General features: G+C 33.2%; 2 protein-coding genes across 11 annotated transcripts in view; both read left to right on the forward strand.

Moving 5' to 3' along the window:
* Positions 1 to 1,158: 1,158 nt before the first annotated feature.
* On the forward strand, positions 1,159 to 5,044 carry LOC131163671 (protein MAINTENANCE OF PSII UNDER HIGH LIGHT 1). Its single transcript, XM_058120325.1, has 3 exons — positions 1,159 to 1,563; positions 2,695 to 2,829; positions 4,540 to 5,044. Exons 1-3 carry the CDS (start codon positions 1,390 to 1,392, stop codon positions 4,867 to 4,869), a joined length of 639 nt encoding a protein of 212 aa, XP_057976308.1. The 5' UTR covers positions 1,159 to 1,389; the 3' UTR covers positions 4,870 to 5,044.
* A 3,005-nt stretch (positions 5,045 to 8,049) lies between these two features.
* Positions 8,050 to 12,448, forward strand: part of LOC131163672 (uncharacterized) — a 36,937-nt gene continuing 32,538 nt past the window's right edge. For all 10 annotated transcript variants that reach the window (XR_009139085.1, XR_009139090.1, XR_009139087.1 and 7 more), the window contains exons 1-3: positions 8,050 to 8,154; positions 9,425 to 9,523; positions 11,592 to 11,729. Coding sequence is in view for 1 of the 10 variants with exons in the window: in XM_058120327.1 (XP_057976310.1) it covers positions 8,116 to 8,154; positions 9,425 to 9,523; positions 11,592 to 11,729 (276 nt within the window). In the remaining 9 variants the exon portion in view is untranslated. The remainder of the gene's footprint in view (positions 8,155 to 9,424; positions 9,524 to 11,591; positions 11,730 to 12,448) is intronic.

Here is a 12,448-nt window from a genome sequence, read left to right on the forward strand (position 1 = left end):
AAAATTAGGAAAAAAAAATTTACAAATTGAACATCTTCCCAAAACTATGTGAAGAATACAATTCTACTCGAGAAAAAATTTCTTATTTGGGTCTCCCAACCATTCTCCAAAACCATACTTTGTCCTCTCAACCTTCAAAGTTCTTTCCCTACTTAAAAAATCCTTATGGAAAAAGTTTCTTTCCCCCCTACCCCTCGTGTTCTAAAGCTGTTGTTTTCATACTCTTGCTTTGATTTACTTTAAAAAAATATTTTAAAAAATGACATGTTCTTGCTCTTCGCCTCCTCTGCAAACGGTTTATAAATCATTGGATCAGAGTGTGGATGAAAATACAATACTATACTATTAAAAAAGTTAAATAAATAATCAAGCAATGCTGAATTATTTATGAAAAAAATGTTGAATAAAAAGATTATAAATTCGATTAGTGGCAACAATGTTGAATTAGATAAGTGTTATTTGATTGTATCATGGACATATTAGTTTATTTTAATTAAATTAAAATATAATTATAATACTCAAATTCTACGTGCATAGATTTTTAGAGGGAGGGAGCGAGAGGAAAATTATGACAAACTTAAATTGATTATTTATAATCACAAATAGTCATCTTTCTTTGCATATCAAAATTCATTTTAAAAGATGGATCTTAATAAGCAATTTAAAATTTAATAGGTAAATATTATTGTTTTTAAATAAGTATTTATTTTAAATCATAAACACTATAAGTTTTAAAATGTTATCAAACTATATCTAGATATAATCACTCTTTCTATAAAATTGCTACAAAAATTTTTAAGCATGACTAGATTTATAACTACAAAATTGTGATTGTATAATCGTCAAACTTGCTCAATAAGTTTTTGGGAGACTCAATTTAAGGAAAGTTGAAAAACTTGGGTAAGAATTAAGGGTAAGTTGTTTGACTATCACTTTCAAAAATGTATTTTTGAGTTGGCTGTCATTGTAAAAAAAAAAAAAAAATTATTGAATAAACAATTTAAATATAATAATCTTAGAATTTTGAGTAAAATTTAAAATTTAAATGAATTTAAATAAATATAAAATATAGTTGTAGCTAGTTTCGTCTATACTTATAAAATCTAAATCCAACGCAATGAAATTTAAATTTCAAATAATAATAATAATAATAATAATGGGTGTGGCTTTCTTTTTTGGCAAGTGGCAACTCATTCTCCACTCAATATCCAACACACGGACCCAGAGTCCTACTTCCCTCCCCCAAAAAAATCTCTACAACTGTGTGCGCAGGCTCAGGAGCTTTCTTCCATCCAAGCTGAGCCACCCGATCAGCAAGGGAGAAAAAAATCTGGGTTGCGGTTTGAATTGAACTGAAAGCCATTGTTTTCAGTTTTGTTGAGAGTGGGTATGGCTTGTGCCGCTTCCCAAGCGATGGCATCTGCCAATTCCTGCGTTTTTTCATCTCCCAAATTCCGTATAAACCATATTCACCCCAAGAAGCGCACTCGCGGCCTCTTCACTGTCAGAGCTTCCTCCGTTGATTCCGACTGCAACACTGAAGAATGCGCCCCTGATAAGGAGGTGGGGTCTCTCTCTCTCTCTCTCTCTCTCTCTCTCTCTCTCTCTCTCTCTCTCTCTCTCTCTGTTTATATGTATCTATTTCTGTGGGTGTGTATGGTGAGAAGGTTGTATTTGACTACACGAATCTTAATGGCTTGTGCGTTACTTAGCCTTTTCCCCCCCTCTTTAAGAGTTTTGTTTTGAATTGGGAAAGCAGGGGGACGATTTAGAATAGAAATGGTGCAGAAGTGAATTCAAAATTGAGAAAAGAAATAAGGATGATGATGATTATGGTGTTTTTGTTGTGGAATTATTATTTCTATGGAGTTGGGGATGTCCTGATTAATTGACTTATTGGGAATTTTTGACTACTTGCAAAAAATTCAGGAAATGTATGTCACGAGCGAAGCCTGCTTGTAAATAGTAGTATAAGTTTTATGCTTTGTGATTGTGTAAGTCTTAGTGGAAAGTGGGAGTATGACTCCTCACTCAATTCCTAGTGCTAAAGTTAAAATAACATATAAAGCTCTTTAGGAAGGGTGATTGTTCATCAGTCTTGTAAAACTTACTTGCTTTATTGTTTATCACTTGCTTGTCATTTGCTTTCATAAATTGCTTACTGCTTCCTCTTACTTTTCATTCAACCTCTGTGAATGTTGGTCTTGTGGTAAACTGTAGTAATTTTTGGCTGATTAGTTAACCAAGACTGTTTTAGATAGTGTCATACAGCCCTTCACAACGTGTGGAGTGTTCAACGGTGTCTGTATGGTTTGGACTGTCATAGGATTTGGGGGTAGGTCCCCATGATGCCAAGGACTCATGTAATGTAAGAGTTAATGTTCTGAATCTTAGGGATATAATTATATTGAACTTGGGTTTTAGAATTTCTATTCTCAATGGGGTTTGGGATTGAATGGAGTATGTCATCTAGATCCTGGTTTGCATGTTACCTTTATTGCAACTTCATGGAGCTCTCAGTTTGTTTCTCTCCGGAAACTTCTGTTATTCCCAGTTTCATCTACCATGCAAGTGCCCATTCCAATGTAAACTTCAGCAGTTTTCCTGGGATCTTCGTAATGCTAATCAATTGAAATAAAAAGGTATCTGCATTAACAATTTGGAGACCTAATATTTGGGTTATGCTGGGAACAGGTTGGGAAAGTGAGCTTGGAGTGGATAGCTGAGGATAAGACCAAAGTTGTGGGTACATACCCCCCTCGCAACCGAGGTTGGACAGGTTATGTTGAGAAGGACACTGCAGGACAAACAAACATATACTCAGTTGAGGTTGGTTATCTCTTTCTCAAATCATCGCTTGTTCTACACTCTGAATTTGTTCCGCAACAGTTAACTATCCTGGGAAAATAAATATGTTGCTAAGAGTTTCATTGCTGGTCAGAACAAAATTATTTCGAGCAATAGGAATCTGCATTTTTAAGATTTTGAGTAATAGAACTTTGGAATTTTTTTGTTTGATTTGTTTTTGAGGAAGAAATGACTGGACATTGCAGTTGTGTTAGGCTATGTTTTTTAAACTGAGTTATCAATGTGGAAGCATTTAATGTATCATCTTATCACTATTATCTCCTTCATGAAATCAATATATGTCTATAGGGAAGTTCCGTTTGAATTTGATTTATTTTTTGGCTGTATGCTAAGAAATTCAGAATTCTCCTTTGTGGGAGCATTTTTGAATAGAAGAATACTCAAAGTTGAAACTTCAACAATATTTCATGTTATGTATTTTACATTTCATCTGGGGTGCTACACATGCTTGGTTCTAGTAAGGAAGATGGTGTCCCCAAGGGGACATCCCAATGGTTAGAGCTTCAGATTTCTATATGAGAGGTTGGGTTCAAATGTTGAGAGGGTATGGGAGGGAGCGTGGTATGGGAGATGGGCTACCTCTTTTTGTGTAGCCTAGGTGTAGTGATCCCCCAATGAATGGCAAAAAAAAAAAGTGAGGAAGATGGTAGATTCATGCTGCATAACCACCTAAAAGAAGACACAATGAACAGACAGAAACCTTTAGCATAACTGCATATGTGCTTTGCTGAGGAGTTTAATTGATTTTTTCTTTAACTTTATATTTTTCTACAGGCTTGAGCTGACTTGCTTTCATATTTCCTGTAGAAGCTGCACATACAAGGCTAGAGTGATTGCTACTGGTCTTCATACAAAGTTATTGTTGCTCAGAAAAATTTTCCCATTTTACATCAAAACTTTTTTGAGTTCCTTTGAGTCAATTTTAGGTTTTCCAGATAATATGATCAATAGACAATAGTTACTGCATTGAGCCACTAGCCCCCCATAATGACTTTGAGATTGAAGATTGATTTGTGGCTGTTTCCTGCTCTCTCTGGGTGTGTGTGTTTGTAGGCGTCCACAGTTGATTAGCTACACAATTCAGGGGGCAGTGGTAGGCTAGTAGCATTTCCCCTACCTATGAATGCTTGGGCTTTGTCCGTCTTGGAAGGGATTTGATCCCAGTGACTTTACCAGCATGCAAATTGATACTCTCTTCCTATTTTTTCAGTACCTTCTGATTGGTCATTGGAATTTGAGGCCTTTTCCTTTTTGACATAAGTTTGAAGGACTTTTTTTGCCTGGTATAGATGTGAGCACTGTGATGAAGTCTGGGATTTTGCGCATTAACATAACAGATTCTGGGAAAAAGATGATTCTTTAGAACACAATTCATTTATATCAATACTAAAAAAAAAAATCATTTATTGAGTGGGTTGTTCTCTAATAACATAGTAAGGCTGGGATGCATGACGCATTGGAGTTGAAACAAAGCAGCTGACTAAATAATTTTTCCTAGCATTGCTTGGGTCACAAAAACACCTGCATCATGTTTTGACAATTTGAGTGATTGCAAAAATAAAAATAAAGACAGCAAGAGCAACAAAAATAAGCAAAAAAATAAAAACAAAAAACGAAACAATAGCACTCCAATCGCACTTTGTTCCATCTAACGTCTTCTATTTTTTGCAGCCTGCAGTATATGTAGCAGAAAGTGCAATCAGCTCTGGCACTGCAGGTTCTTCTGCAGATGGGTCAGAGAACACGGCTGCAGTAGCTGCTGGCATTGCCCTCGTCAGCATAGCCGCAGCTTCATCAATACTTCTCCAAGTTGGTAAGAACCCACCACAGATGCAGACAATGGAGTACTCAGGGCCATCTCTTAGTTACTACATCAAGAAGTTCAAGCCGCCAGAAATAATCCAAGCCTTGGCACCAACTGTTAGTGAAACTTCCCAGAATCAGGTTGAATCAGGAGATCAGCCAGATTCTTCTACTGTTAGTATCAATGTTGTTTCCTAGGAATTCCAGTGGGGTGCTTTTCTTATACTGTAAAACATCCTCGAGAGTTTCCTTCTATACCATTGCTGCATACTTTTTTGTGACAGTAGTATTGTACACTGCAGCTAGCACTGAAGAGATGTTTTATGTATTATATGATTCAAAATAGTTGAACAGGAAAATGACTAATTGCTAATGAGTTTTCCACAGTTCACCTCACCTCATTCCCCACTCCCTCAAAATAAATAAATAAATAAATATAAGAAATAAGTTATCTGAATTCACCATGGCTGGTTAGGAGGTCTGCAATCATTTTTAAGGGGAAATGTGGTTGAACAGTTTGGGCTGGTTCTGGTGGAAACATAAAAAAATAAAGACCTGAACGCCTTTCAGCCCAAGGTAATTAAAAAAAAATCCAGTTCGATCAAAATGGGCATATTGTAGAACTAGTGCTAATGGTACCCAAGCGAGTCTTAAAATTTGTTTCATAGATTCGCATTAATTTTTACCATGGTTTTGGGGATATTATTCTTGTTAATCCCATGGTTTTATGAAGTTGATTTTGATGATAACAAATTATTGCAAACTAATGGTTTTGTACTTAAGTTGTGATCTATATAGGATTAAAATCATTCAAGTTAAAGAATTGGGAGAAGAGGTGGAAGACCTTATTTCATTTATTTGTATTATTTTTCTTTCAATTGTAATGTACTTTAAATTGTAAATCAATAATAAAAAAAATAATACTAATAGACCTAAATTGGCAAATTGGGACCAAATGGAAGATCAAACCCTTGACCTTGCGCTAGAGGCAGTTGATTGTCCCTAGCACAAGGCTAGAGCCGGTTAACTAGTCTCTAGAGAAGGTCAACTGGCTTGACAACTTTTGTCTTCAATGATCACTTTTCCTTATCTAACGATTAGTAAGCGGTTGATTGGATCCTGTTAATAGCGGATTGATTTGACAAACCAAAAGGCTTCAACCAGTAGAAAACAATTAGTTTTCATGCAAACTTTACATATATACTCTCCTAAATTTTGAAACATTAGAGAAGTTATTCATATTGAATAACCAAATATTTTAACCTTTAATTCTCTCTTGAACTCTCTTTGTGTTTTAAATTTGATCGTCTTTAAGGCAAAAACCCTTAAACATCAATCTTGATTATATTTTAAGAGTTTGTGCTGAGCTTAAGTTGTAAATCTTTCCTTGTGAAAATTTTGTGTTTGTGAGTGTTGGTGTTTTGGTATCCTTGTCTTTAGCATAAACATGGGTTATAATTTTGATTGCCCCGTCTCAAAAAGACAAGGGTTGTACTTTAGTTTCCTTGGTCTTTGAAAAATAAGAGTGTAAATTGGTTTATTGGTCTTTGTTAAAATAAATAAAATTAGTTGAACCTCAAGATGATTAGTCTTGAAAGAGTTGACGTAGATGGAGATAGCCGAATTATTATAAAAGTGTTTGCATCTTTTTATTCTTCTCTCTTTGATTTAGTTGCTTTTATATCTGTGTATTTGATGCTTATTTTAATTTGCTTTAAATTTTTGCATCCAATATTTAGTTTTTACAAACCCAATTCACCCCTAGCCCACCTCTTGGGTTGCCTTTGGATTAACACTTTTCGTTCAAGCTTCCCCCGCCCCATATGCCTTTTAATTCTTTTTTTTATTTTCTTTCATGATTCTACTACTGTTGGGTTCTCTGTTCGAAGAAATTAATCTTTATTTGCTTATCTAGTTCTTAATTCTAATGATAGATGTTTTCATCTTACTTCCTAAAGAAGTCTAAGATTTTCTCTAAAATCAAGGAATTCAATTAATTGTAGGTCTTGAAATAGTTAACACACTTTAGTGGACAAGATGAAATAAAAATTTCTCCTATTTGCTATTGAGTTTGTGCTTTATCACTACAAGGAGACCAGTGTCACATTTGGTTTTATATTGTCTTGAAGGAAATATTGAGCAACATATTGTTTCCTCATTCGAGGATATGCTCTCTATTTTCCTCTAAAGGATTTTGGTATTTTCAAGGAGAGGAATATTTTGTGAATCGATGTTATACTTAAAAAAGAGATGTTTATTTAATCGAAACATACTTTAAGAGAATGTTACATCTACAAATTAGATACGACGTAGAGTTTTGCATTTGATATCTCTCTAATTTTTTATTAATTATTCTTCGAAGGGATTTCTTTGATTGGTTTGTTGAGGAATTAGGAAATAATTTTATAATAATTTAGAAAAATATAAATAAACTAATGCTTAAAACATATATTCCGGGACTAATATATGTGACTAAAGTGAAACTTTAAAAGTCCGGAAATTGAATTAAAAAGGGTTGTAAATTGGGAAATAGATGAATTTAAAAACCTCAAAAACACTAAACAAAGTGTATCCTCTAGTAATAAGATTTTTAAAAAAAAAAATGCAGGAATTTTTCACAAATATGCAAATATTTTCTTCTAAATTTGAATGGTTGATCGAAGGAATTAATAGTTGATTATCTTTTTTTTATTTAATTTTTTTATTCTTATTAAAAAGAGACTTAGCTCAACAAAAAAGAAAAAGAAATTAACGAGAAATCAAATTAAACACATGTAAATTTTCTCCCATTATTGTCAGGCATGATCATCTGTGGAGTTAGTTTAATGATTTTTTTCCCCTTAAGCCAAAGGAGAGAGTTCAACGATAAATCTAATTTAATTTGAGTATTTTTTTTGGGATTATTTTAATTATATTAATTTATTTAAATTAAAAATATGCATTGAATATTACACGAACACGAAGCCCTATTTTGAAAACACAAACAGACTTTAACACCAGTTTAATTGTGAAAAAAAAATTTCATTTTTGATTTTTTAAATAAATAAAAAATCACATATTACTTTTCAATTTTCCAAGATTTATATAAAATATAAAAGCAACAAGAAGATATTTTTATACAAATTAAAAAATTAAAATATGAAATAAAATTTTTTATAATTATTTTAAAAAAATGTTGGACAATTAAGCTGAGTCATAACTTCTACATATACAAATTTAGGCAATACTTTAAAAGCAATTTTATGTTAAATTATGTTAAAATTTTTTAAGTTGATACAATCTCAAATCAGTATACACAGCGACGTCGTTTTGGTGCTTAGGGGCTCATGAGCTGCTTCACGGAGGGGCGCCGGCTTCCTGTTGAATATATACAGCTAATGTCGTTTTGGCGCGAAGGATTCCATTCCATCTCAGATTATCAACTCTCGAGCCAGTGTTCTTCCCATGGCGAGCCTAGGGTTTCGTCCTCCCCAGTTCTCCGAGGTAAGTGCTTCTCCCTCCTCACCCTCCATAAACCGTCACCATTTGATTTGCATTTTTGACGTGTTTATCCCGATTTCAAAGCAAAATATTTGTCCATTTCGGCTTTAATGAACAATGAAGTGCTTGGGTGTACTAACGCGACAAATCTTCATCATATTTTAAATAGAAATTCTTGATCTTTCCTGTTACTTAGGTAAGTCTAACGGGCGGGTAGGTGATTAGGTCTGTGGGTAGTTGCTTGCGGAGTGGTCATTGAGAGCTTTTTCATTGGCCGATGCAATGCTATGCTTGGTTGCCGAGAAAGTGTGGGACGAGTGAAGAAATTACAAATTTGACTATTAGGGTTTTTGATTACCTGGGACTTGAGTATATGGATCCCACGATTTGAAGATACGACGCTCACTTGCTTAGTTTGGTTGTGGAGAAAGTGGGGCACAAGGGAAGAAATTAAGATTTTGAATACTGGAGTTTTTCATTGGAATTGACTACATGAATCTTACGTTTCTTAATTCTGCCACTTTTTTCTTTAATGTCATTCTTAGCCACCAAAGGAGGGCGTTGTTTTTACATTTTAAGCTTGAAGTCTAGAAAATGCAGTGGTACTTATTTTCTAGTCTATGTGTGGTTATTTTCACCTGCCATAATCTTTCCCTTTCATTCTGTTACTCGATTATTATGGGTGTTAGTTGTTTTTAATTTTTATGCTCAAAGTCTAGAAAATGCAATGGTATTTACTTTCTAGTCTATGTTTTGTTATTTTTACCTGCCATAACCTTTTCCTTTCATTATTTTACTCAATTATTATGGGTGTTTGAAATCATTCTACATTATTTTCTTACCATTGTTGTTGTTGGTGTTAACGACATCAAAAGGCATGTGTCCTTTCATTGATATTAACATATTTGGTTCTTAGCTGTGTTCATGGAAATGATTGTTTTTACATTTTTGAAATAGAATATGAGAGATTGAATGTTGTCATTAAAAATTAAAGTTGGGTTCTTCGCTCCTTTGGTTCTCCACCACAGTACTTTCGAAAAGAAAGGGGAAAAGGATTAGGGGATTTAGGTATCCTAAAGATGATTACGGGCACAGTTTTTTGTTTCTATAATTGATCTGAAATTTCTGTTTATAAACTATATGCCAGAAGGACAACCTATATTATGAGAGTGATGTGGACTATGTCTGTCTATTAGTGCGTTCAGTTGTGACAATTTGTGGAGAAAAGCAAGTATATCTCATTGGTGATTATATAAATATATGGTAATTACAGGATGTGGCTTGGCTTCCTGCTTGGCTTCAGCAACATCAAGCAGAATCATTTCATGAGCATATTAGTGGACCTCAAGCCCCTTCTGAGCAAGCATTCCAGGTTGGAATTGAATTTTTCTTTATTTTATATTTATCTTTTGTTGAATTTTGCATTTATGCTGCTAATAATTCAAATTGGGCCTCTCTCTCTCTCTCAATAATTCCAGCTTCTGTCGGATGCTATATCAGACAAAATCTTCATTAATGTGGTAATAAAGTTAAGATATCCATACTCTTTTATGCAAGATGAAGACGTATGGTTTAAAGGTAATTTGATAGAGGTCCATAATCTAGTAACTAATGAGAATTCTAGGAAACAAACTTACCAGAAGGAGAAAGTAAGATATGCAGATCTAACTAATTATAAGTAATAACAACAAGAAAAGCTTGTAAAACCATAATTCCAAAATAAACCAATTCTTTATTGCAAACAGCATCCAAAATGCACCTCAAAAAAAAAAAACAAGGAAGAAGAGAAAATATGCCCAAGGTTTCATTGGTATGGTGGATATTTGTTGCAAATGGCTCAACATTATCACAGCATCTTTCAGAAAATAAAGGAAAAATAGAGAGAGACAAATATAATTTCTTCTCCAAGAATATCATATATATATACATACATATTTATTTTTTTCCAAATTCTTTTAAGAGCTCACTAGAGTAGCTTTTTTAATGTAAAAGTTAGAGTATTTGAATGTAATTTTCTTTAGTGTTAAATGACTTGGTTTTGGACAATCTTATATGAATTGTAAAAATCAATGTTTATTTAATATTACAGTAAAAAATAGCAGAACACATGAAAAATCCCCAAGCCTCAACTTATCACATTGGCTTCATCTTCATAAATTACAACTACTATTTTCCAGTTCATCTAGATTTATATCCGAAATTTGAGACAGCAGAAATAAGGAAAACATATACTTTTGTATATGTAGATAATGTACACGTTTTAGTAGAAAAAATCAGGTTGCAACATCAAACTAGAATCCAAGCCATGCATTTTTTGGTAGAGTTTCCCCCCCCCCCCCTTTCCTTGCGTTGTTTTGGTTTATGGTTACAAAATCAGTCGTGTTTTGAATGTTCCTTGGAAATTGAATGTGTCGTTTCATTTTCTTTATCATTTTGATTGAAATGTTTTTAAAAAAGGTTTGTGAAAGGAAGTTGGAGATTTTAGTATGCAGATGGTTTAATGTGAGTTTTAGGTTTTCTTGACATTAGAATGATTCCATGCCTTTATTTGTAATGTAACTGCCATTTCCCGAGCCACTTTGTAAAAAAATTATGGATTTCTTCATTGCAGTGCTATGAAAAAAATGTAACAGGGCCATTGAAAATTTGTGTTTGTGATCCAAACACGTCCTTCTCTTTTTTGGAGTAACCAATGGTTTTCTGGTCCCTTTCAGGCTCGACTAATCCATGGGGTGGTGGGCCTTTCCTTAATTCCCACCATCCTCCTAAATTATGAACTAAAATCTCATCAGTGTTCTTTTCATGCTAGTTGAAATTGGAATTGAATAACACATTATAGTCTACTGCTGCATTCAGCAGACCTTCGATTTGAATTTGTGTGGATTTGGACAAATCACAATACAAAATTGTATCATGTTTCATCCATATCCATGCAAGCCCAAATTCAAGGATTGAACATAGCATTGGTTAGTCCAACTACATGTAAATCCAAATCTAGGGTCTGATTCTCTGGAATCTAAGCTCCCAAACATATTGTCAAAGTTGGCGATGACATAAGCTTCGATTGTAATAGGCTTGGAGCTGTTATATCTCAAAATGAAATTAAACATGTTATAAGACTATAAGACGTTTGTCTTGACATAAGATAGTATTGTTAGAAATTGTAGAAGGTAGCTTGAAAGCAAAATCAGTAAACATATCACTCTCCAATGCTGTATTTAAGTTATTTATTTTATTTATTTATTTATTTTTTTGAGAAAATTCCAAACAGTGGGAATATGATTCAGGGATGGAAAATAAAAGCAAATACATCATTGCTATTATTGAAGCATAGGAATGTTGCTCAGAGTTTGCTGCACTATATTCTGCCCTAATACATTCTCAGCAGTGCTTTACTGGGCAATATGTTCATTGATGGATTATAATGCAACAATGGACAGGATTTTGCAGGTATTCAAGGAAACATCAGTAAAAATGCAAGTATGTTGTCCAGCGAGGAAGGTAGATATAACAGCTGCCATTTATTTTTATCTGGAGATGATAGTTCACCACTTAGCTTTGCTTCATTTCCGAGAAATGTAAGTTCTTAAGACTGGTTTCCAGGTTAAAATTTTTTTTCCATTTAAACATGCATTGTTTATCTATAAATTGTGAATTTATTCAAATGATATCATAGTTATAGCTCAATAAATCCTGCATTTTTCCCCCTGAAACTGTGCAAACTGCAAAATAAACCTTAAATTTTTTTTAGTGGAATTTCTGAATTACCTCAGGTCAAGGTCTTAAAATTTGACTTCAACTAAAATTTTGAGCCTTCAAATGTACAGAAATTTTGATATCAATTGCAATTTTGATTTTAATTTTAAAAATAATCAAAATTAATACTAAAGCATTTAATTTTTTTATGAAACTCTAGAAACTATTATTAGAAATAATAATGTAAGACTTAGAACTAAAGTATTATAAACAAATACACCAGGGACGGCTATGTGGTATATAAGGTGCAATAACTGCCATATAATGATCGTACTGAAAATGTTCAATTAATATAAGTGAAATTCATAAATCAGTTAAATACTGTTTAATATGCAAAAAAAACAATAAAAAATAATTTAGACATAAATTATCAAATGAAATGTTGTTGCTGATATTGAAATTTAATTTTCATATAATTTCAAAAATATGAAAGCTTTAATTATATCCTTCTTGTAATAAACTTTAGTTGAAGAAGATAAGTTAAGAGAGAAATTTTATCTAGCTGTTGACGCCCTTAGTAGGATGCTTCTCAATCAGTGTA

This window comes from Malania oleifera, chromosome 9, assembly GCF_029873635.1.
Source record: "Malania oleifera isolate guangnan ecotype guangnan chromosome 9, ASM2987363v1, whole genome shotgun sequence".
NCBI classification, from domain to species: Eukaryota; Viridiplantae; Streptophyta; class Magnoliopsida; order Santalales; family Ximeniaceae; genus Malania; species Malania oleifera.

Bases quoted from the DNA above. Each gene is read 5' to 3' on its own strand.
- LOC131163671 (XM_058120325.1), top strand. From the start codon at position 1,390: ATGGCTTGTGCCGCTTCCCAAGCGATGGCATCTGCCAATTCCTGCGTT. The intron at 1,564-2,694 runs GTGGGGTCTCTC...TGCTGGGAACAG, and splicing joins AATGCGCCCCTGATAAGGAG to GTTGGGAAAGTGAGCTTGGA. The intron at 2,830-4,539 runs GTTGGTTATCTC...TATTTTTTGCAG, and splicing joins CAAACATATACTCAGTTGAG to CCTGCAGTATATGTAGCAGA.